This window comes from Heterocephalus glaber, unplaced genomic scaffold (genome assembly GCF_053883595.1).
Source record: "Heterocephalus glaber isolate CG9 unplaced genomic scaffold, H.glaber_assembly_v1.0 deba00001226, whole genome shotgun sequence".
NCBI classification, from domain to species: domain Eukaryota; kingdom Metazoa; phylum Chordata; class Mammalia; order Rodentia; family Bathyergidae; genus Heterocephalus; species Heterocephalus glaber.
Genome location: NW_028258219.1, coordinates 724211 through 747881, shown reverse-complemented (window position 1 = coordinate 747881; position 23671 = coordinate 724211). Strand labels below are relative to the sequence as shown.

The 23671-nt window shown below is 53.4% G+C and overlaps 1 protein-coding gene across 7 annotated transcripts; it reads right to left on the bottom strand.

Annotated features, from left to right (window-relative positions):
- Nucleotides 1-494: 494 nt before the first annotated feature.
- On the bottom strand, nt 495-23397 carry Atg4b (autophagy related 4B cysteine peptidase). 7 transcript variants are annotated; one of them, XM_087210876.1, is made up of 14 exons: nt 22870-22904; nt 21750-21790; nt 14608-14709; nt 14420-14491; nt 12259-12357; nt 11751-11852; nt 11342-11414; nt 9086-9165; nt 4909-5114; nt 4023-4101; nt 3521-3666; nt 1938-1994; nt 1469-1562; nt 495-911 (listed from the first exon to the last, which is right to left on the bottom strand). In XM_087210876.1, the coding sequence occupies exons 5-14, from the start codon at nt 12317-12319 to the stop codon at nt 838-840; spliced, it is 972 nt and encodes a 323-aa protein (XP_087067002.1). In that variant the 5' UTR covers nt 12320-12357; nt 14420-14491; nt 14608-14709; nt 21750-21790; nt 22870-22904; the 3' UTR covers nt 495-837. The 7 variants fall into 7 exon arrangements, with proteins under 7 accessions (XP_087067002.1, XP_087067003.1, XP_087066999.1 ...); XM_087210877.1 differs by lacking the exons at nt 21750-21790; nt 22870-22904 and adding an exon at nt 23258-23397 and having other exon boundaries at nt 14608-14732; XM_087210873.1 differs by lacking the exons at nt 21750-21790; nt 22870-22904 and adding an exon at nt 23258-23391 and having other exon boundaries at nt 11249-11414.
- Between the last annotated feature and the right edge of the window lie 274 nt (nt 23398-23671).

Sequence of the window (23671 nt, the reverse complement as noted above, 5' to 3'; positions counted from 1 at the left end):
TAAGAGGTGGCAGACGCTGAAATGAGCACGAGGAGGTCTGGGCACTTCACCTTCGAGTGCTGGGTGCTCAGCTGCCCACCCTGCCCAGCAACTGAGAAAGGAAAGCGACGTGGGTGCCGGGGTGCTCCATCCCATCAGTCGCAGTGCCCGGGCAGAACTGTTCAGGGGAACTGGTCTGAGCGGACAGCAGCAGGGAGTGGGTCTCCAAATGCTTCAGCCCCCGGAGACGGAAGCCAAACCCGAGGAAGTGCTCTGAGGGCTGGCTCTAGGACTCGCACCTGGTTCCGGGCACTTAAAGCCTCTGGCTTCCCAAGTGTCCACTCTTGAGCTCTCTCCACCTGCTCTCCCGGAGTAGCCCTTGGTAACCTCGTGGGCAGAGAGGGTGCAGCTGAGCTCACTCTGCCCCTCACAAAGCCACACATGGCCCTTGCTCTGCACACACAAACTGCAAGGCTTCCAAGACTGACCTGGGAAGTGGCTCAGAAACTCGTGTCTGTGTTGAACAACTCCAAACAGGGCTTTAATTCCAAACCAACCACAGACCCAGTGCCCAGGAGAGCAGGGCCAAAGCCAGTGTGGGGATGCAAGGCCGGCAGTGCCAAGCAGAGAACGCTGAGCTCCAGGCCCTCCACACTGAGCTTCCTGCAGATGGCCGGAGGCACGCTCTGGGCTGGCGGCTGGCTCGAAGCGTACGGCGTCCCGGGCAGCATGGGCGCGGGCCTCAGCAGGGGCCGGCTGGGTGGATGGAATGCGGCGGCACCGAGCGCCTGGGGCAGGCTAGGTTCTCCAAGGCACCCCAACAAGGGCCACGGAAGCCGCCCTCTAACCCCAAGACCCTCAGAGGGACAAGATTTCAAAGTCTTCATCTTCTGAATCAAAGAATCTTTCCAATCGCTCCACGTCAGAAGAATCTACAAGAAACACGATAAAGCCTCATCAGACTCATTTGAGGCCACTCTGGGGTATGGGCTGAGAAGGTGCTGGAAGCCAGTTCTGGGGCTTCGGAGCCAGCTGGAGCTCCAAACCTATGCACAGGGATTCGGCCCCGAGGGGCTGGGGGGTGGGGAGAGGACAGCAGTTCACTCCTGCTGGCCACCGGCAAGAGGGGCTGAGGGCTGGGCAGGCCTGATGGGCTCTGGCCAGTGTCCTCCAGGGTCAGCACCCTGCCCTCACTCCAGGCCCAAGGGGCTGCTCTCCCTGTGGCCCTTGGCTCCCAGGCCAGACTCGGCCATCACAGAGCCAAGGGCCAGTGCAGCACATGGCTCCACAGCGCAGGCAGGGAACAGGTGCAGGTTCTGCTGCTCCAAGCTCAGGCTGAGGAGGGGGCTCGCTGCAGCCCGCTGCTCTCAGACCCAAACCAACCCCAGGCCCATGCCCAGGTCACACAAACCTTACCGCGTAGAAGCCAGCCAGCAGACCAGATGGGAAGTGAGGGACACAGGCGGAGCCACCCAGGCTCAGGACTCACCGAGGGACAGGTTCAGGACGTCGGGGCAGGCCAGGTGGGAAGGCTGCTGCTCTACGAGCTCGAACATGGGCAGGGCGCCCCCCTGCAGGGACAGCTGTCAGGAGATGGATGTGAGCGGCAGCCCAGCCTCACCCCACGTCCCACAGCTGCCTTAGCATGGGCTCAACTCTGTCCCCACCTCAAGGACAGAGCCAGGCAGCTCCACACCCAGGGCTACAACAGAGCTTGGTGTGGTGAGCCATGCCATGTGCCCAAGAGGGCAGCGGCACCTGCAGAGGAGTCCACCCCAAAGTCAGCACATGGCACCCAGCCACACAGGGAGTCGTGCCAGGGAGGAAGCCCAGGACCCTTGCCCATTCGGGGTCGGCACAGCTGTGCAGGCCTCAGGCCAGGCCGCCCCCACCCCACACCCTCTTCCCCGGAGGCTGGGCCAGGCTCCAGGCTGGAGAATTGGGCAGCAGCCACAGACCTTTCTGACTTGCTGGCACCAGTCACGAAAGTCGTCCTCAGTCTTACAGAAAAACCCCTAAAACCAAGTGATGGACAGCAGTGTTACCGCACACGGCAAGAGCTGCGGGCCAAGATGCAGCACAGCCCTCCCACCTTCTGGGACCCAGTTCCCCAGCTGAAGCCGTTCCTCTGCCTTGGTTTAGCCAAAAGGCCTTAGCCCCAATGAGCCGCCTGGGAAGAAGGCAGGTTATGAGTATGCCAGGGTGAAGAGAGCGAGCCTCTTCTGCCTGCAGCTGAGACCCGGCCTCAACTCTGCCTCAGCTCAGGACCGAGCAGCAGAGGCCAATCAGGCAGCTGTGCACTCAGAGCAGGCCTGGGCGAGGAGGAGAGCCAGGGGGTCGCAGGCACAGGCAGGCGAGGGATGGCAGCCGGGAGGGCAGGAGCTTCCCTCTGCTGCTGCCGACAGGCAGACACAGACACAGCAACCGAGCCTGGAGAACACGGTGTCTGCACGCAGCCCCGCCACTGCTTCCCTCCCCACTGCGGATGCTGGGCTGTCGCACCCCTGCCTCACAGTCTCTCGGCAGCGGCCCCTGTTGGACTCCACCTGCTCTGGTGCTCGGCTTCCGGGTCTCCTTTTTCTGCAGTGCTGAGGGACTGAGCCCAGTGCCACCAAGCAACATCTCTACCCACAGATTGTACAGACTGAGCCAGACAGGGGCGGGCCCACCAGGTTTCTCAGGCTGGCCTCCAACTCTCAGCCCTCCTGCCTCAGCCTCCTACAGACAAGATAGCCTGCTTTCCAGTTTGACCTTAGTGCACAAGCATCAATTACTGCAAGCTACTGAGAACTGGTTCGCTCAGGAACAGCTCCAGCTGCCGTCCCCATGCCAGTGTGCGTGTCCCAGGGTGGCACACCAGCCCACTGATGCCAGGACCAGGCAGGAGAGTTCTGTCTCCAGTGGCCCGGCCTGGCTCTGCTTCTACTTTTTGCTTTTTTTTTTCCCCTGCGTCCCTCCCCACCCCGCGCTCTTTTCTGGTACTGGAATGAAGCCCAGGGCTGTGCTGCCTCTGAGACACCTCCTCAGCCATGTCTATTCTGAAACAGGGTCTTGCCTTGGCTGGCTCAGACTTGCAATCCTCCTGCCTCAGTCTCCAAAGTGTCTGGGACCATGGGTATATCTCACCACACCCAGTGGGTTCTTTTCTTTCTTTTTTGCCTCTTCCCCATCAAATAACCACAGGTGCATGCACCACATATCAACAATTTCCACGGCACAGCCCAAGGAATAGGGGAAGCCGGTTCTTAGGGAACCACCTCCCAGATGCACTAAGTAAAACCAACAGAAAATGACAGTGATGCAGGTGTGGACCTGGCACACACACTCACTCTATATGCACACTCAAGACGTGCACACTCATGCACTCTGGCTGCTCACTCAGGAAGCAGCAGTCTCTGGGGAGGACCTGCAGGGCCCAGCACAGCTCAGGCCATGGCCTTGGAGTTCAAAACCACGAGAACACAACATTCCAAATGCTGGGAAAGCTACACAAATCCCAAAGTTTCCCTCTTCATCCTAACCCAGGTTTGGTGGGACATACCACAGCGATGGACGGGTCCAGCTCCCCAATGCCCATCCTGCAGGGCGGGTGCTGACAGTGGAAGGTCTCGTCAGGGATGAAGCAGCCATCCGTCAACTCCACTGCCGGCTGTGTGGTATGAGGGTCCAGGTAGATGAGCTCTTTGCCTAGGCAAGACGACGGAGGTCAGCCAGAGAGGCCGAGGCTTGTGTTCACACCCAGCACACCAAGGCCAGTCCAACAGGAGAAGCCCATTGCAAAATATGGCAGGCATGAGGGGCAGTGTGACCAGACCATCAGGGAAAAGGGGCACAGGGAGGGAGGCCACATCACCAGCTGGTGTAGAGCACCAGGCACAGGGACCTCAGGAACACACCGCTGATCCACTAGCAGCCCTGCGCCCACAGACACCACAGTGGGCAAGGTGGAGCAGGGGAGTGGGCAGCGCTGCTTAGGGAAACCCCCCACCAGGTGCACAGGCTACAGAGCACTGCTGTGGCCCAGACAGGTGGGGCTGACTCACCAACATAGCCGATAAAGTAGTGGGCACTGTTGGGCTTCCCTCCGATGACACCCAGGGACTGGGGCATCATGAAACAGCGCTGTGGAGAGAGGACAACGGACCGATAGGCACACTATGCTCCCGGACAGGTGTGGAGAGCCTGGCACGGCACACAGGCCTCGCTCACAGCCCCAGGCTGGCCCCAGGCCCAGGGAGCCAGCAGAACAAGAAGACAACTCCAAGAGCTGCTTACCACAGCCAGGGTTCTGGTCAGGAAAGGCAGGGCAGGCACAGGGACAGCTCAGCAGACCGCCAAGTGCCACGCGCCATGATGGCGAAGTGGAGATAGGAGGCAAGGCAGGTGCATGGAGACAGGCAAGGAGAAGTGGAGGTGACAGGGGGCACAGAACAGCAGGGGCCACCTGGACCCCGGAGGCCCAAGGCAGAGGACAGGACCAAGACAAGCACTTCTTTCCACATGCCAAGGACCCCGAGTGAGCTGGTTCCCGGGACCACGCAGCTGAAGCAGGCAGCTCTGCCTTTACCTCGGTGGGAGAGGGGTGAGCAGGCGGACACGGAGGGCATCAGAGGGGCAGTGGCCCACAGCCCAGGTGCCGCAGGGAACCCGTCACTCTGGACCCCGCCTGCCCTCCACAGACACTGAGGGCGGAGGGACGTGCAGACAGGAGGCCTGGAGCGAGCAGAGACCCGCAGGGTCTGTAAAAGTGGCTGAAGTCTGAGTTCTCCATGCCTGAGCTAGGATTGAGGCCTTCCCTGCCTTCCTTAGCTGAGAATGCTCTGCACATCACATTCAGACCCACTGTGAGCTGTCTGTTCACCTTCCCCAGAGCTGGCTGACCACGCTGGGAGTAGCTGAGACCAGGGGCCAGGAGCCACTGTCACCCACCTTCAGCGTCTCCACGTAGGCCTCGTTGATGTCTGTGAGCCCCAGCCGCAGGGGGATGAGAAGCACCAGGGGTCTCCATGGCGATGGCGAGGGTGATGGCCTACTGGTGACCTCCATTGGAGCGGGGAAGCCATTACAGTGCCGGTCAGCATCCGCGGGAAGCGCAGCAGCCCCGGAACACGGAAGGCTGGACCTGCACAACCTCCCTGCAGGGGAAGGGAGAGGTTCAGGGCTTAGCAGAAGACGCGGCAGCTCCCTCCAAGACACGAGTGAGTCATGGGTTTGCAGTGGAAAAGGTGGTCAAAGACAGGTTAAAATAAAGGCTACATTCAGAGAACACAGAAATTGTTTCCATAACCCTATCACCCTCAGAGAAAAAGGAGACATTTTCTATGCTCTCAATTTAAAAATCTGTGCCATGAGCCAAACCAAACCTCTTCTCCTTTAAGAGAAATTGTGAAATAAAGCACATGCATAAAACAGCGCAAGAAAAATGGCCAGCAGACCCAGACCCCTACTTGGTAAGTGGGTACCAGGAGTAATCTTACTCCTTCCTTCCCTCCTCCTCCTTCTATCTGGGCACAAAGTCACCGCCTGAACTGGGCAGGGGCTCGGTGGTGGGGAGCAGGGCCAGTCCAACAGATAGCAGAGGGCAGCGCCCCCTGGTGGTGTTCTTACCAAAATGTCCCACCCAGGTTTGACCCTGAGGAAGCCCACAGGACATGACGTGCATTCCTCAAAATTGTCAGTGCTATGAAAGATGAGAGACAGAGAGAGAGACAGAGAGAGAGACAGAGAGAGACAGAGACAGACAGAGAACTTTCTCTGCTAAGTGAGACTAAAAGTGATTGAGAGTCGCTGAATTTTTTTGTAGGACTGAAATTTCTCAAAATGGACAGCTAGGAAAAAAGGACTTAGGGAGTGAAGTTGTTTTAACTTTCTTTTTATTTCTACTGCTTAACTTTCTAATTTCTAAACATACGTTATTCTTTCCAAGAATCAGTTCTAGAATCTTTGTATGTTCTCCTCTTTCTTCTTGACAAAAGGTACATCTGCCATCAGAACCCAGGGCTGGACGTGTATCTACTAAGCTCTGATGGTGCTGTTCTGGTCCTCTGTGACTTTTTTGACTAATCGATGTTACATATTCCGCTGACTGCAGGTTCCACCCTGTTGATTCTGAGGCCGTATTGATGCCAAAGCTCCACGGTGATGGCGCCCTCTGGCTGACTAGACCTTTATTTCAAGCACAGAGCTCCAAGGCCTCCAGATCTGAGAAGGCGCACTGCTGAAGAAATGCAGGACGCAGGTCTAACTCCGTAAGTGTGAGGTCAGCAGCCACTGTGAACATCCTGGCTGGCCCCAGCGGGGCAGGTGGAAGGGTTGATGGGTAGAGATGGAAAGGAGGTGCTGATGCCCCTCCTGCCCAGTACGCTCCACACAAAACCCAAGCACAGTCACTGCCAGCTACTCTCACTGGGGGAAGGGGCTCTGGTGCAGTTTCCCAGTGTCACTGGTTTTTCCCTAACTCTTCCATACGCTATTATTATTATTATTTACAGTGCTGAGGACTGACTCTAGGGCCTTATTCATGAAAGCATTATATGACTGAACTAAATCTCCAGATCTTTTTACTTAGTTTTAAAAATTTTGAGACAGTGCCTTGTTAAATTGCCTAGGCTGGGTTTGAACTTGAAACCCTCTTGCCTTGGTCCCCAGAGGGTGCCACCACACCTAGCCTTCCCACAAGCAGTTCTGAGAGATTAGGACAAAATGCTCTTGCTTGGCCAAGCCACTGCTTATCCAAGTTTTGTCTGCAGCTGCACGTCAGCTTGGGCAGATGTTGGCAGTGGGAGAGAAAGGCAGCTTCCTCTTTATCCTGGAGCCCTCCATGCCTTTCCAAACCCAAAGCCAACAGCATGGCCACGTCCATGATGCCACACCCCTTACCACACTGCAGCACGCCTGTCAGCCTCCATGTCTGGTCGGATCTGATGCCATTCTTCCCACATGTGGGGGTCAGACATCATGCCCAGGTCCCCTCTGCCTGGCCCTGGTCCCTGCCAGGTGGCCTCCTACACCCTGAGCTGCCAGGAAGGCAGACTCCACACTCCTCCCTAGCTCTGCTCCTCACCTCCTGGCCAAACCTGGCTCAGGAGGACCAGAGGCTCAGATGCTGCCGCCACACGCACTCAGCTGGCCAGACTCTGGGAGGAGCCTGACCTCACCCTTGCCACCCTCTCTGAAGCAGAGGTCAAATGAGGGGCTGCAGAGACATGAGCAGGACAGAGGGCAAGGCACAGTAGTACCCTGTGTGGCCAGTTGACGAGGCGGTTACAAGGTTCCTGTGTTTTTTGGAAAAAGTCTCCCTACTAGGCAGAGGCTAGCCTTGAATTCAAGGTCCTCCTGACTCAACCTGCCAAATGCTAGATATTATGTTCTTGAAAAGCATTTAAAAACACTGGAAAAAGCATGCCACAAAGCTAACATGGGGCCAGGCATGGTGGTGCACTCCTGTTATCCTAGCTACTTGGAAGGCTGAGGCAGAGGTTTCCAAGTTCAAGACCAGCCTCAGAAATTTACCAAACTTTGTCTCAAAATTCTAAAAAAAAAAAAGGGCTGGGGATGTAGTTCATTGGTAGAGAGACCAAGGTTCCACTGCAGTACGAAAAACAAAAACAAAGGCACAACAACAAAAAGCAATACGGGATATGTGAGTGGTATAATCAGTGACTTTCTTTGTACTTTGCTTAATTTTTACAAAAGTTTTAAGAACTAGAATAGGGTAAAAGGCAGAAGGAAGAAATGCTTGCTATAAGTGCATCAACTGTGGGGGGACCTATGGCAATGACCGTGTCAGGTGCCACTCCTGCCTGAGACTCTGTCGACAGACATCACCCAGGGGTGAAGAAGCAAGAGGCCAGGCATGGCACACCTATAATCCTAGCACTATGGAGGCTGAGCCAGGAGGCTCACAAGCTAGAGACAACTTAGTGAGATCTATCTCAAAACAAGCATAAAAAAGGACTGGGATGTAGCTCAATGTAAAGACCCTGAGATCAATCTCCAGTTCTGCAAAAAAGAAATGAAGCAGAGGGGCCCGATCACTTTGGCAGGGAAGTGACGCATCTGTGGCCTGAGTGGTGCACAAGTAGTGGCCTCACGCTGCACCCAGACCCACCTCCACTGCCTGTCTCTGCACGGTCAGAACCATGGCTCTCCATGAGCCTTTCATTTTTCTTTTCCTTTTTTTTGCAGTAGCGGGGACTGAACCCAGATTTGTTCGATTTTGAGAGATGGTCTCAGCCTCCTAGAGTGCTGGGATAACAGGTATGCACCACTCCACCCAGCTCAATGACATTTCCTTAAGCAGAACTGGATTCGAGGCAATGGCAAGACTCCAACAAAAATGGGGTTGAAGCAGCTCTGAGAGCACTCTGGGGAAGGCCCTGCTTCACAGAGCATAAGCAGGCACTGTGGGACAGGACAGAGTCCTGGCCCTGAGAGCCAGCCACCTCCCCAGCCGTCCTTCCATGGGTCTGCTGCCCAGAGAGCTAGTGTGCGAGGTGGGTCAGAAGCGTCCCCGAGTCTCAGTGGGGTATGTGTACCTGTGCACCCAGAGGCACTCAGCCAGCATCCCTGCTAGTTAGCCAACCGCAGCGCACCTTAATACATCTGGGCTTTTTTAATTACTGGGGATTGATCCCAGAACTCACACTGAGCTATATTCCCAAACCTTTTTTATTTTTTACTTCCATACAATGGAAGGCAGGCTGGGCTTGAACTTGCAACCCTCCTGCCTCAGCCTCCCAGAGTGCTGGGATTGCAGGCGTGCGCCACCAAGCCCATGTGCTAGCCTCACCGCGTGCCAGCCTCAAACTCTTGCACGGCAGCGATTCTCCAGCCTCAGCCTCCAGAGGGCTGGGATTACAGGCATGCCCCACTGCTCCAAGCACTAACACATTTGTGAGAGAAACAAGACAACGACAGGTGCTAAGGAACTGGCTCCTCCAGAGGGCCTGGGCTGCTCCCTTCAGTTGGTCTCCAGGCTAAGACAAACCCTGTGCCCCGCTCTACTCTGACTCAGCACAGCTCAGCAGTGGTGCCCTTCTGGGGCCCAGCAGGGAAACGCTCATCCCAACAAGTCCTCCTCATCAACCGAAAGCAGGGCACTTACTGATCTCCTCCATCACCACAGTATTGTCCATCGCTACGTGAACCGCCAAGGAGCTCCACGTGTCGAACACAGCAAGCTTCCTGCAGAAGGGAGGCAGGAGAGCACAAGCTGAGCGTCCAGAACCAGACCCTGGCCCTCACACCTGCCACAGCAGGGTCTCGCAGAGCGCCCTCCCAGGGAACAGTGAGCTCAGAAGGAGGGCTCAAAGGGACCCTACTCCACCTCCCAGCACCCCAGCTGCGCTTCACAAGCAGAGCACCCACACAGGAGTCCTGGGGCACAACAAGGAGATAGGCACAGCACCCCACCATGCACAGTGAGGGCAGCCCGGAGTGGAGTCCTCACAGGGACATCCAGGAAGAGAACGGGGGCTGCAGGTTCAGTTCCTGCAGCAGGTTCACAGTTCCTGCAGCATGTATATGGGAACCTGAGCCACTCCTGGGCATGCAGGGTTACACAGGACCTGCTCCCCAGTGAGATGGGGAAGCCAGAAACCATTCCAGGCCCAGGGACAATGCCCAGGCCCTGAGCTGCAAGAGCCTGCTGTGTCTGGGGACAGAAAGAGAGCCTAGTGCCTGGAAAGCCTGGAGGTATACCAGACAGTGGTCCGCCCTGCTGTTTCCTCCTCCCCCAGCCAGCTGTGGGGGTGAGGACACTCCAAGAGACAAGGGACAAAGCAGGGGCTCCCAGGACTGGCACCTGCAGGAGAGAGACCACATGAGACAGAGTAAGGGGCAAAGAAAAACCCTTAAGAAGGGGCAGGAGCACTGGAGGAAGAGCTTCTGGGAGTCAGCGCATGTGCAAGGACCTGAGGCAGGAGCCTGCAGGGAGCAAAGGTACATGCACTGCAGCAGGGAGTGAGTGTGTCCACGCAGCATGGGCAGCCAGAAACCCAAGACAGCTTGGAGCCACAGAGACGACTGCCAAAGACTGCCAAAGCTCATGGAAGCAACTCTGGCTACGACTTCAAAGAGAAGAGAATGACGAGGTAGGGACAGAGTGTGGACCAAGGCAGGAGAGAGGGGACGAGCACCAGGCAGTGATGCAACACAGCTCAGGCGCTGCCTTAGAGAGGGAGTGCAGATGAGCCTGGACTCTGGAGTACATGTGATCCCTGCCTGTGCAGAAGCAGCAGGCAGGGCGGGCTACGTGCCCCTCGAACCCGAGGAGGGGCTGCACAGGCAGCTGTTGTTCAGGGCTAGCTTGGGAGCTGTCCCTGCAGCCCCACAGGTCAGGGAGGAGGCAAGAGACAGAGGAGGCCGGAGGACAGGAGGCACAGTGTGGCTGAGAAATGGTGAAAGCACCTGAGCTAGGGGCTGCTGCTGACTGATGCTGACATGTGGTCTGGACAAGCCAAAGCACGGTGGCAACTGTAAGTGTGACTGCTCAGAGCACAGGAAGCACCATGAAGGAGTCGGGGAGTGTGGACCACACGCCTAAGCTGGGACAGGCCAGGCCTGGGCAAGGATTCTGAAGGGCACAGACAGGTCAGGCCAAGAGGACAGCAAGATGGCAGGAAGGCAGATACAAGAGAGAAGAAAGCATCCAGGGAAACCTGTAAGAGGAGCTGGGTGCAGACAGGGGAGTGGGCCAGGGTGAGAGAAGAAGCTTCTTCAGAAACAGCAAGGGTGGGCACCACGGGGCCTGAGTGGAGCTGCAGCTACCCAGTTGGGCTTCAGGGGAAGCCATGGCAGAGACAGACACAGGAGACCGGGCCCAGGCAAGCAGGAACAAGGCTCTTGTGTGGTGACTCCTGGAGCACCACCCCAGAGCCCCCAATAAGGGCTTGGACTCCAGGCACACAGCCACAGGGAGGGGTGCACCAGGCCACATGACTCGGAAGGGCAAGGAGAAGTGGCTGGCTCCTGGCAACACAGGAGGAGCCGTTTCAGAGGGACAAGCGCTGAGGCAAGGGAGGCACAGTGCCTTCAGGAAAGAGGCCAGTGCAGACGAAGCCCAGACCCTGGGGCACATGCAAGGGAAGGAACCTCTGACAGGCCCAAAGTGGAAGGGCCACAGCACCCTCACAGACAGCCACCAAACTGATGTGGTTCCAGGTCAGCTTCCACTTCCAAACCACCAGCACCCACCATTACAGATGGACCCAGGGCAAGGCACTTCCTTCACAGAAAACATAAATCCCACAGCCATTGGCCTGGTCACCTCTGAGGACCCTCTTGGAGCCCCTTGTTCCCCTTGTCCAGGAGAGCCCAGAGTGTGAACACCAAGGGCAACGGGCTGCAGCTCAGCACGTACTTGAGCACCTGGGCGACGGTGTTTGGGCCGTACCACTGGCCGATGGACTTCCCTTCGCCAACTCCCATTTGCGCTGCAGGAAGCAGACCCCGATTAGCAACATGCACCCAGCCCAGCCTCCCGTGCCCCTCCCGCCCACTCCTCCATGGGACGTGGCAGTAGGAACCACTCCACAGGAAGGCCCAGACAGGAAACCCACCCTGCAGAGGGTGCTGGAGCGAGACTTAGAAAGGAGGACGGGGAAGGGAATGCCTGGAAGCCCCAGCCACTCAGCTCTACCCTTGGTCCTTCCAGGAGGGGAACAGTGCTCAAGGCTGCATGCTCTGCACCTGCTCAGGACACTCAGCTGCACGCGCCCAGACCAGCCCCTGGGGAGACCCGACGCTGCCTCTCCATGGAGTCAGCCCACCTATCTGGTGGATAGAGTAGTAGCTGTCCTTTCTGTCAAGGAAAGCATTGAGGACGCTGAAGTAGCTGTCAGGCTGCCTCTTCCGTTGTGCCCACCTCCAGTCTATTGGGAACAAATGCAGGAGGTTAGTCTGACCGTAAGCCAGAGAAATGAGTCAAGCTTTACACAGCACTCAAGAGTCAGACAGGCCCCAAAGCCTCCCTCAGCCTTTTAAAGTTAAAAGCTAAATGCTCTAGGATTTCAAGTACCTACATACCAACTCATCAAAACAAACTGACAGCACAGAATACTTTCAGCAGCTTAACAATTTCTAAAGATATAAATATCAGCATTCTTTAAAGTCAGACTTTCTAATCAATGAAAACCTGAGGTCTTACCTGTGATGTGCTTTAAATATCCCTGCACCCAACTCTCAGCACCTGCCGTTTTACCTGATATGCTTTAAACATCCCTCAAGCCACAGCCCAGTCCCCAGCACCCCCTACTACACCCGCGTGCTGTAACTCACCTCGCCCTAAGTGCCGGCACACCAGGGCCTGTGCAAAGATCATCTGTCCACACCGGAGCATGCAGCCCCAGCCTGTGTCAGAGGTAGGGCCAGTTCCCCCTGTCATGGTGTAGAGAGGCGCAGTCACCGTCAGAGGCCCACAGATGCTCCACACCAGGGCACCAGCCTCTTACATTGCTCAGTCTCAGGATCTGCACACCTGAGGACTTAGCAACACAAGGGCCGAGTATGCTGACTGACAAGTCCTCAAGTTGGGCAAGAGTATGGGGACAAGTCAGCCACAGGGCAACAGGAATGTCCAAAACTATAGGAACAGACAGTACCTCGCGGCCAATGCCAACCGCCATATTCAACAAGGAGAACTATTCCCAGCTACTAGAAAGATCAAGATTCAAAGGACATTAGTGCCTTTGAACATGGGCAGGGGCTGGGCCGCAGTGGTTAGGAACTGCTCCTGCTCTTCAAGCACATGTGCCTGGGCCCCTGCCACTTCCTGTCCACTACCAGGCCAGAGAAACAGAAGCCAAGCACTGAGGAACTGTGGGAACTATCCCATGGCCGTGGCAGGAGGCCGGTGGAATGGCATGGTGCAGCCACGACCAGGAGGTGCGGCCGAGGCAGTGGCAGAGACAATAGTCAGAGCCCGGAGACCTGCAGCCCTGACCCCGGGCCAGGGGAGCTGTGCACTCCACAGCTCAGGCAGCAGCCCTGGCTGCACACACCACTCCTCGCACACACACATCCCTGCAGGGCACAGGCCATGTTCAGCTGCAGGCCTGCAAAAGCAGCTTCCCCGTGGCTCTTCCCCAGCCTCTTCTCCACAGTAGGCCAAGTGGTAAAGGTTGGCAGGAGCAACACTACATAATTTTAGGGAAAAATCATTTGGTTAGCCGAGTTCTCCTGCCTACAGCCCAGCTATGGAATTCCGAGACATAATTCCACTTTGGCCTCCGGTCACAACTGAGACCTCAGTGATCCGGTGATGCTGTGATTCTCCAGGGCAAGATTACACCAGCTAAAAACATCCTGGGAGAAACAAAATCCTCATCTACTCAGTTTCTCATTGTTCTTGGATTGTTACATCTTGTTTACCCGGATATACTGAGCTCTCTGCAAGTCATTTGTTACCTTTGTTTCTCCCAATGTACTGAGGTGAGCTGGGGGTTTTCGTCTTTGCCGCCCAGAGCAGCACTGATCAGACCCAAAGCTCAGCTTCTTCTCAGTCTCATTTTTCTACCTTTCCTGTACTTCGCCTTATGCTGCCGTGGCTCACAGGAGACTAGGCCAACCAAATGATTTTACCCTAAAATTATGTAGCACTGCTCCCGACAAAAGATGTCTCAGGCTGTGGTCCCCTATTCAGAGCCTGAGGTTCGGCACCAGGGCCACATAGAGAGGAGGCTCAGAGAAGGGTGAGCTGTGCATCTGTAGAGCCACACCTGACAAATTGTATCACCAGACACTAGTCATGGGGACACGGGTCTTGCTTCCCCTGAATGCCAGGCTGCCATGTCTGCTTCACTTCCGCCTCAGTGTGGGAGGATGACATGCTATCCAGGGGAGGAACTGATTTATGACCTGCCCATGGGGTGGCACAATGTCAGCCTGGTCCCTAAGATTCAACTACAAAGGCAAGGCTGAGAGCTAGTCCCCAACCTCCGTCCACCTCCTGGGCATGCAGCAAGAATCAGGAAGAGCAAGGCTTCCAGACAACCCGGACCTACATGAGGACTACAGTCAGTCAGTCATGAGGCATGCATTCAAATACATGGGCCACCCTCAATCTCTGGAACAGGGTGCTGCCTCACTATGGCCAACACTGTTTCCTGCTTCACTCTTTTGTATACGTTTAACATGTTGTTACAGGGACTGGGGATGCGCAGTGGTACAGTATTTGCCAAGTATGCACAGAGCCCTGGGTTCTATCCCCAGCACCAGTAATAACAAAGAGACAACCAAAAATAAACCGAAAACTGTGTAAAATGTTGCCATGAGCTCTGATGGAGCAATGGCTTACAGGTGAAAACTCGCTGGCCTGCTGCCAGGAGGTGCCTGTGTGTGACTGCAGCTGAGCCAGTGCTGGCCAGCTTTGGAGCAGCTGGTATGAGGGGTCTGGAATTTGGAGGCCTCCCTCCTTCCTGCCGCACAGCAGGGTACTCACCGATGGCTGGGAAGTTTCTCCTGTATGTAAACCACAGTCTGGATGCCACATCAGACAAGATCTCATCCTTCTCTAGGGTTGTTGGAAAGAAGAACACACAGAACCTTCAGTTTATAAGCCAGACACCATGGGGTGGGGGGGTGGGGGCAGACAGCGGCAGGGCAGAGTGGTTCTGACGTGGCCGATACCTGTGAAGATGCTGTATTTTCTGCCCAGGATCCAAACAGGCTCAGAGGTCTCGGGGAAATCTTCAAACTCAGCAAACCGGAGCGTGTCATAGGTGAGAGTGGCTGTGGAAATCAAAGACACACATCTATCAACTTTGATTATTACACAGAACAATACCAGAGGGCTCAACCTTCAAATATTTGCACTACAGGAGAGCACAGGAGTGGACTCTTCCCAAGCAGGGCATACTTGTATCCCCACAGCGATCAAGGCCCTGTGAGCACCAAGGACAGTCAGAGGACAGCTGCCCACCGAGGGGCTGGCTGGACGAAGAGGTCACCCAACACACGCATTCGAATGTTTTAGTTCTAGAATGTGTAAACTGTAAGCTACACAAGAATAATTAAGCCACACTGTTGTCTTTGTAGACCAGGGAACCACAGATGTTCATGGCACTCTAAGATCTACCAAATGCACCATGGCAGTGTGTTCAAAGATGAGAGTCACTGAGCTCCTGGAAGATCAGGATTCCAGGCCATCTCATCTGCTTGGTGAGGAGCAGTTAACCATAGACGGACAGAGTGCTACTTCAGTGGGACACAAGGGACTGACGCCACTGCGATGTCCCAATGGGGCCGGGTCCCAAGGGCCCTGGAGACAAGGGTTGGGCCAGGCTTTCACTTTGACACTGCTGCTGAAAAGCACTGTCAGTACCATCCTCCACACAGCCACGCCCACAGTCTAAGAAGGGAGCTGGCTACCAAGCAATGGTGTCCACCCGCTGTGCTAATGAGCCCTGAGTGGCACTTTACCTATTTAGTTTCAACTGAGAACCTAGGAAGCTGGATATGCTGGCTCATGTCCATAAGCCCAGCTACTGGGGAGGCTGAGGCAGAAGGGTCACAAGTTCAAGGCCAGCCTGGGTAATTTAGCAAGATCCCATCTCAAAATGAAATTTAAAAACTACCATAGGCTGGGCATGGTGGTTCACACCTATAATCCCAGCACTCAGGAGGATCAGAGCAAGTTGGAGGCCAACCTGGGATACATAAAAGTCAAGGCCAGCCTGAACTACATAGTGAGATCCTGACCCCCCCCCCCAAAAGGCTACTATAGCTACTGAGGATGCAGCTCAGTGATAAGAGCTTAGCACATAAGTCCCTGGGTTCAATCTCAACCCAGTACCACCAAAAAAGAAAAAAAGTTTAGGAAGGCCCTGGGTGCTGTCCTCAGAACTGTGGCTGAAGAACCCCATATTCTGCACTGGTCCCAAAGAAAAACAGCCAGCCTGCAGTAAGACACACAGCTGAAGACCTATCAGGTAAGACACACACAGCATGTTCTGGGCGGCATGAGGGCCAAGGCATCTCTCCAGCGACCAGCTCCTTCCTCAGAACATGGGACACTGAACCCGCAGCCCTCCCGGGCCTTAACAGTGCCCGACATTAACACCCTTCACCCCAGCGCATGGAGAGTTCTTGAAAATCACACACACTATGAGTTTCTCTCATATCTGAATTGATCTTTGATAATATCTTCCCTTTCAGGAAGAATGTCATATGTAACTATTAAAAAATAGTGAAGACTACAAAGACATAAAAATTTCCTGAGCCCTCATCACCCAGCAATGAACCCCTTTTTGCACAGCAGCACTGTGCAACTTCACATGAACAGACAGAATCACACATCTGCAGTTTCCTCATCCTTATCCTCGTTCTGCATAAAAATACAGCTTTCCATCCAGTTTCTACTGGCCTTGTGTAAGCTGATACTGTGGCTAAAATATGCACGCTATTAGGGTGCTCCTAAGTTCCCCTGCTGTGGACTCCAAGACATAGCACCCCAGGTGTGCAGTCCCCCAAGGAAGGCGGAGAGCAGAGTGCTGTCTCTTGCCCCTGGTGGCCAGAGTTTAAATCCTGGTTACAGGTCCCTGGTCTATTCACTTTTAGGTGTGGCAATCCCTCATCCATAAAACGGGATAATGACAAGACAGCTTCACTACATGGTTGTGAAGCTTCTCTGAAAGACTTCCCAGGAGGTCCCAGCCACAGACAGAAGGGCAACAACGCCAGCTTCTGTCCTTAATGTCAAGGATGGAGACCCATAAGGAACTATACCCAGCAGGCTACCTAGATGCAGCTAGTTTCCAGTTCAGGTCCCCCAGCAAGTCCCCAGGGCACGGGGCCCAGCTCCGCTTTTCCTGAAGCACGGCCAAGGCTTCCCAAGCTCCACAGTGGGCCCCGAGAGTCACAGAGACTAGGCCCAGAGGCTTCTGTCTAGGAGCTCTGCTCTTGTATGTTTTACCAACCTGCACTCAGAAAGTGTCACCTGGGCTACTTGGTGATCCTAAATAAAGCCCATTTATTTCTCCTGTCTTTTAGATAAGACTGTTTCTTGCATACGATTATCAAAACTAAGTAGGGGTGTGGCTCAGTAGTAGAGTGGTTACCTAGCAAGCACAAGCCCCTGGGTTCAATCCCTAGTCACTGTAAAACAAAACAAAAAACAACTATGTAGGGATGAATTAAGGTTCACACCTATCTTTTCAAGAAGCTGAGACATCATGACATCCCTATTCTCTTAAGCCACCTCACATCTTCAGAAATCACTGTTCTTTGTCCCCTAAGTACACTCAATTAGGCTTTATCCAATATGAAGACTCAAACCCAGAAAGCTACTCTCAAGGGAAAAGGAGGCAAAAATCCTGTCAAATTCCAACTTATAACACTACAGGAAAGCAAGTCCAACCTTTGCTGGAACATTCTCCTTGTGTCTGAGCCCTTCCAGGACACCAGCTTTAAATGAAGCTATGTTATCTGGTAAAGCACTAGACAGCCAGGAGTACTCTGGATGACATCTCTGAGACTATGACACAGGACGTGACATCTGCCATTGGAGAAAGAACCACAGCCCTGGGTCAATACAAGTGTGTACAGGAAGTTATCAGAATTGGGAAGTTGGGCTGGGGATTTAGCTCAGTAGCACCACATCTGCCTCAAAAGTCCAAGGTCCTGAGTTCAATCCTTGGTACCAAAAAAAAAGAATTGAGAAGTTGAAGGGCCAGGAATTTGGCTCAGTGGCACCGTGCCTGTCTCAGCAGTACAAGGTACAAGGTCCTGGTACCAAAAAAAAATAAAGAATTTGGAAGTTGAGAACTATGATATCTAGTTTCCCATATGAAATATATAAACAATAAAGGAAAGAGACACATAGCTAAGGAAGAAGAAAACAGCTCGCTCTGAAAGCAGTGTCACAATCCATCCGGGCATTTCTAAAGGTGAGGATCCTCGCCCTTGAAGCAGCACAGTGCAGAGCAGGCACATTTCTTAAGTTTATTAGCAAACTTTATAGGCAAGGAAGCCAACTTCAGAGTGAAGGTAATAAGGGGTGTCCTATTAAGCTCAAATACATCACAAAATGTCTTACTTTAATCATGAAAATTACAGGCCTCTTGAACCAAAAGCCAGCTTGCGGATGAAGAAACACAACCATACTACCCAGAGGCAACCACAGCTCAAAGCAGCAGCAAAACAACAACATCTTTCCATCCATCCATCTGAGCAGCAGAGAGACTGGCCAGCCCTCACGCGCCATGGGTCTCCTGTGAGGGGAAGTTCCAGGCCTCTGAGCCTGCAGCCCCTCTCCATGCTCCCCAGTCAAGCCCTGTGTGGGTGGGAACACACCTGCCCCAGCCCAGGACTCAAAGAGGAAGTGCTCCCTCTTTCTGCCCTCTCACTCCTCCCACCACAATGCACCTCCTTCAGCCTGGACACCTGCACTTCCCACACCATGGAGGACAACAACACATCCCAGGCAGTGTGCAGAGGTGGTCCAGCACTTAGCTGTGCAGCCTGGGGTCTAAGGCCACCAGGAACCATGCATGCTATCCCCCTAAATTGTAACCTTTCTGCATTCAGTTTTCTCACTGGGAAAGTGGGATGAGCTCTGATCCATGTAGGGACCAAAGACATTTTCAGGGCCAGCCTTCTTGAATTCCTTCTGCAGTGGGTGCCAGTCCACCATATTACAGTTATTACACACTGTGTTCCCAAGATGAGAGACAACACTCAGAGCGCTGCAAATAGAAACCAAACCAGACATCTGAGTTTTTTATCAAAACCAGATCCAATGTAATAAACTTTCCTGAGAAAAGAGCTGTGACTGCATTTAGAGAGAAGCCAGCCATGCCACTGCCAGGTAGGCTCAGATGTCCTTGAGCTTGCAGCCCGGAGAGTCAGCAACAAGGACCCTGTAGGCCTGCCTTGATTCCTACTGGAAGAAGCAGGATTTCTCACAAGGTTCTTGTGTCCTCAAGAACCCCACCTGCGCTGGAGGACCAGAGGCAATGCACTGGCTGGCCCACCTTGCAGGGCACACCCACAGCTCCGGCTGAAGAGGAAGACACTGTGAGGTGCGGTGGATGAGGCAACACTCGGAGAACATAGGCTGAGGCTGTGGACCAGGCCACTGAGCCCCCTGACCGTCTGGGTAGGAAGGAGATATTTTTCAAAATAACACTTAACTTCTAATTTTTATTAAGCTTGTATCTGAAAACAGAGAGTGTACTTGCTAGCCTCATCTTCTCTAGCCTTACTCTCCTTGCCCATGAAGGGGGGCAACGCTAGCAGCTCTGCTCAGCCACAAAACTAAAGCTCACAGCCTCTGCTGTTTATAGGGACTGACCAGCAAGAGGCCGTCACTCTCGTGACTCCCCTGACTATAGCCAGCAGCCTCTGCAATTCTCCAGAGGTTCCCCAGTCCTGTTTCTCAGTCTTCATCATAACCTCATTATCTTTTCACGCCACCTCCTGTCACTTATGAAGCAGTACACATGGCTCTTGAGATAGAGGCCAGCCTTGAAGAAAAAGCCAGTCTGCTGACTCCCAGACAAGGACGATAATATGACATTACATGACATGCAAGAGAAGCACAACAGCAGGTGAGGCCCATCCAGTTTCAGAAGGACACTGCCTTGAAAAGAGTCCCCATGTGGTCACCTGCACCCAAGGGCTTGACTTTCTATACCCTCTTCTTGGAACTTCTGTCATCACAGCTGGAAGAGAAAGCAGAAAGTGTCTAATAATATATTAATTCTAACAGGAAAAAAGCAATGTGATTTAATATTATTAATCTGGTAGATAGAAAATAGAGAATTGTCCTCAGTGAATTTAACTAATTTCTCTCCACTCAGTATCAACCACACTGCTGTTCAAGCAGGAAGAACAAAAAATGTCCAACCAATAGATTTCTTCTAGAGCTTACTGTGATGCATCCATTTTGAAAGATTCTCCATAAGATTACAAATCAATTCAGCAGAAAGGTTCTGCCTTTCCTTGAGAAAAGTATGCTTAAGACAGCAGCTTGTATGTAGAAGGAAGAGAAAAAGAAAGTAAAAACTGCAGCTATGTCAGAGAACTAAAAAACAGTGCCACAGTGAACACACTGGTCTGAATGTCCACATTAAAACCCACTGCTCTGCAGCAAGCAGACTTTCTCAGTCACTGACATCATAAGCTAGTAGACTGGACTCAACTATGCACAATCATACAAACTGAAATTCTTATACAGGCTGAGTATCCTTTTATACAAAATGCTCAGGACCAGAAGTGTTTCGTATTTTGGATTTTTGAATATTTTGCATATACATGATGAGATGTTGTGGATGAGACCCAAACCAAAATGTGAAATTCGTTTATGATTCATATACACCTTAGACGCATAGCCTAAAATACTTGCATAATACTGTTAGTAAAAGATACAAGTGTTTTGACCGCAACTGTCTCACGAGGTCAGATGTGGACTTATTCCACTTGTGGCACCATGCTGGTGCTCAAAAAGTTTTTGGATTTTGGATTAGGGATGTTCAACCTGTAGCAGGGGAATGTGTAAATTATTAATTGAAGCTCTGCTCCACTGACTACTAACCATGTGCCAGACAGAACGTGCAGTACATAGAACACTGGTGCTGTCCCCAACCAATGAACAGGGTGGCTATTCAGGTACTGGTACCTGAGAGCTCTTTGAACCAGAAGCATGTTTTTATAGACAGTGCTGGGGGACTGGTGGAGAACACAACCAAACTGTGCCTGCCTGCCACCTCCTGAACCTCCTCATGCCAGCAGCCTGGGATCTCTGCCTGGCTTCCTCTTACCTACCCACACTCAGACCTGGGAGAACCTCTAGTGTGGCTTCCTGTACAGCTTTAGCTAGGCCTATTCCCTTAGCTCCAAGTCTGTGGCCTCAAAGGCCCTGGGACACAGCTACACAGACATCTAGGTACCTCACAACCAACACAGAGTCCGAACATTGCCCACCATGCAGGAGCTCCCTGCTGGTCCCAATTTAGGCATTTGCCATTGTTCACTCCTCCCTCCCTGCTACCCTCCTCCCAGCTTTCCATCTGTAAACAAATCCTATTGTCTCAACCTTCACAACACAGCAGAATCCCACCTCTTCTCCCCATCCTGAGCTAAGTCTCCAGCATCTCTTTGCTAAGCTTATTGAAATGGACTCTTAACTGGTCTCCTTGCTTCTGTCCTTGTCCTTCTGCAGTATATTCTCAACAGAGCTGGAGCTAGAGTTTGTTAAACATAAGTCTGATCATATTACTGCTCTCAAAACCTCCCAAAGGGTCACCATCCTATTCAGAATAAATGCCCAAGTCTTCACTGTGACCTAGGCAAGGCCTCATGACTAGGGCCAAGTCACCTCTCTGCCCTCAGCTCCTGCTTCTCTTGTCCCTGTCCACTGCTCCTAGACACACAAACCTCCTTGCTGATCTCAGATTAGCTCTCTTGTCCTATGTCCTGCCATACTTCTCAGTGTGGGTAAAAATGTAACCTTCAGAGTGATATCTCTCCTGGGTGTCCTGGCTGCAATTCCAATCTCCTTCTGCATGGCCCACATGGCTCTCCTACACAAGCCACACACACTGCTGCTCACCAAGGGTCTCCCCTTGAGAATGCTCGCTGTCTCCAGACAGTGGTTGTCTGTTTTGTGCACTTCTCTTGTCCCAGGATCTTCAATAATACCCCGCACACGCTTGGCACTCAGTGAAAAGTGTTTATGGAATAAACAACTACAAGAACCAGGAATTGTATTACACATGGTTAAGAACAGAAAAATCGGGCCAGGGATTTAGCTCAGTGGTGCTGCCGCCTACCTTGCAAGCGCAAGGTCCCGAGTTTGATCCCGAGTACCGCCCTACAAACAAAAGAACAGAATAATCGTCAAGGAATCCAAGGATTTGTGGAGGGCAGATGATTTACAACCTAAAAGGTCATTCAGCAGAATGTTAGAAGGAAAATGGCTCCATTGTGTATGTTTGGTTTTTTAGGGGTCCTGGGGATCAAACTCAGGAACTTTTGCTTTCGAGGCAGGCAGTAGCACCTGAGCTAAATCCCGGGCCATTGTGTATGTTTTTACCAGCATTAATAGAGACCTTCAAAAGTAAACATCTTTTCTACTTTTATTTTTGCAAGTACCGGCATTCTGTGTACTATTAAGGGATCATCGTGTGACTATACAACTGTATTCTTAAACATGACTTTCACATTTAAGGTAATCCGATCAAGGTTAAACTGTTTTTCCACCTTAACTGTGTTTCTCATGCGAACAGCCTTACGTACCTAAAATAACATCTAAAAAGAAAATGGGTAACTAAATCTACTTTTCCTCACTCCTCCCCCCAACCCAGCAAACAGTACCACAGTGGCTGATACTCATTCTACAACTTCACAAAAATATACATCGTCCCGGGGGAATCAGCGTTCCTTCTTCTTACAGCCATGTAACACAGGGAAGTGATGAGATCCAGAAATCATTGAAAGGCTCTACAAGTCCCCAGTAAAATCGTAGTAACTCTGTAAATTGCAAAGATCTTTGTAACCTTCTACACCCAGTAGAAGAAAAACAAACCAAAAGCGATGCCATTCAGAATGACAGGTAAAATTGAGCCAGATCAAAGCCAACTTTTGCAAGTAAGGAGACACTTAAAGGAAGACAAAGCAGAACCTACAAGAAACAAACAAAACCTAAAACCGCTCAAGAATGAACAAGAGAATTCGTGTAAAATGTTTTTAGGGCCACGAGTAAACGATACATTTGGTACAGACTCGTGTCTCCGAAATATCTTGCCAGCGAAAAGGAACTGTCAATCTGGAGCGGACACCTAAAGGAAGGGAAAATCAACACCGCGACCACAGGCCCCCCACCCCCACCCCACCCCACCCCGCTCAACACACTGTTTTAGCATCCCAGGAAATGGGGTGAGATAGACTCACTGCCTTTCGGGGCGCAGAAAAAGCTTGGGTCACCTCCAGGCTATTAAAGTCAAAAATAAAAGATGCACGTTGCGAATCCCGAAGCCCCGACCGGTAACTTCATGAAAGTTGAGTTCTGCGTGTTCGCGCAGTAGGGCCCAGCCCCGCTCCGCCAGCCCCGAATGCCCCAGGACCCCTCGCCCGCCTCCCTCCTGCCAGGCTGGGCGCTGCCCGTGGTCCGAGGGGGCCCAGCTGGCCCGGTGACGGGCCGCAGCGCACAGCGGTGACGAAGGGGGGTGGCCCTTTCAGTCCGCGCGCCCGCGAGGGCCGTCCCTGTCCCGAAGACCCCGAGCGAGCCGGAGGAGGATAGGGGAGCGCAGTAGTCTGAGGATAGGCGCCCCCTCCTTACCTGCGTCCATCTTCCCCGTCCGGCCGCCGACTGGCCGCGGCGTCGCTCCGACGGGCGCAGGGCGACGCGGCGACGGGAAGCCACGGGGGCCAAGCACGGCACAGCGGAAGGGTGGAAGCCGCCATCTCGGCGTACGGCGGCGCAGCGTCCGGGGCCAGGCCCAGGAGCTAGGGGTCGCGGGGCTGTGGCTTGCGGCACCCCGACAGGACCCGGCCACCGGGCCCGGCGCTGTCCCTCAAAGCACCCGGGGCGCCGGGGGCGCGGCCAGCTCGCGCGAACTGCCGCGGCCATCTTGCCGTACGGACGGACGTGCGCGCAGCTCGCCATACGAGCACATGTCACGGCACGCGCTCATGTCACCGCACACACTTGTACGACCAGGCGGCTTCCGCGCCCGCCCGCTACCGCCGCCGC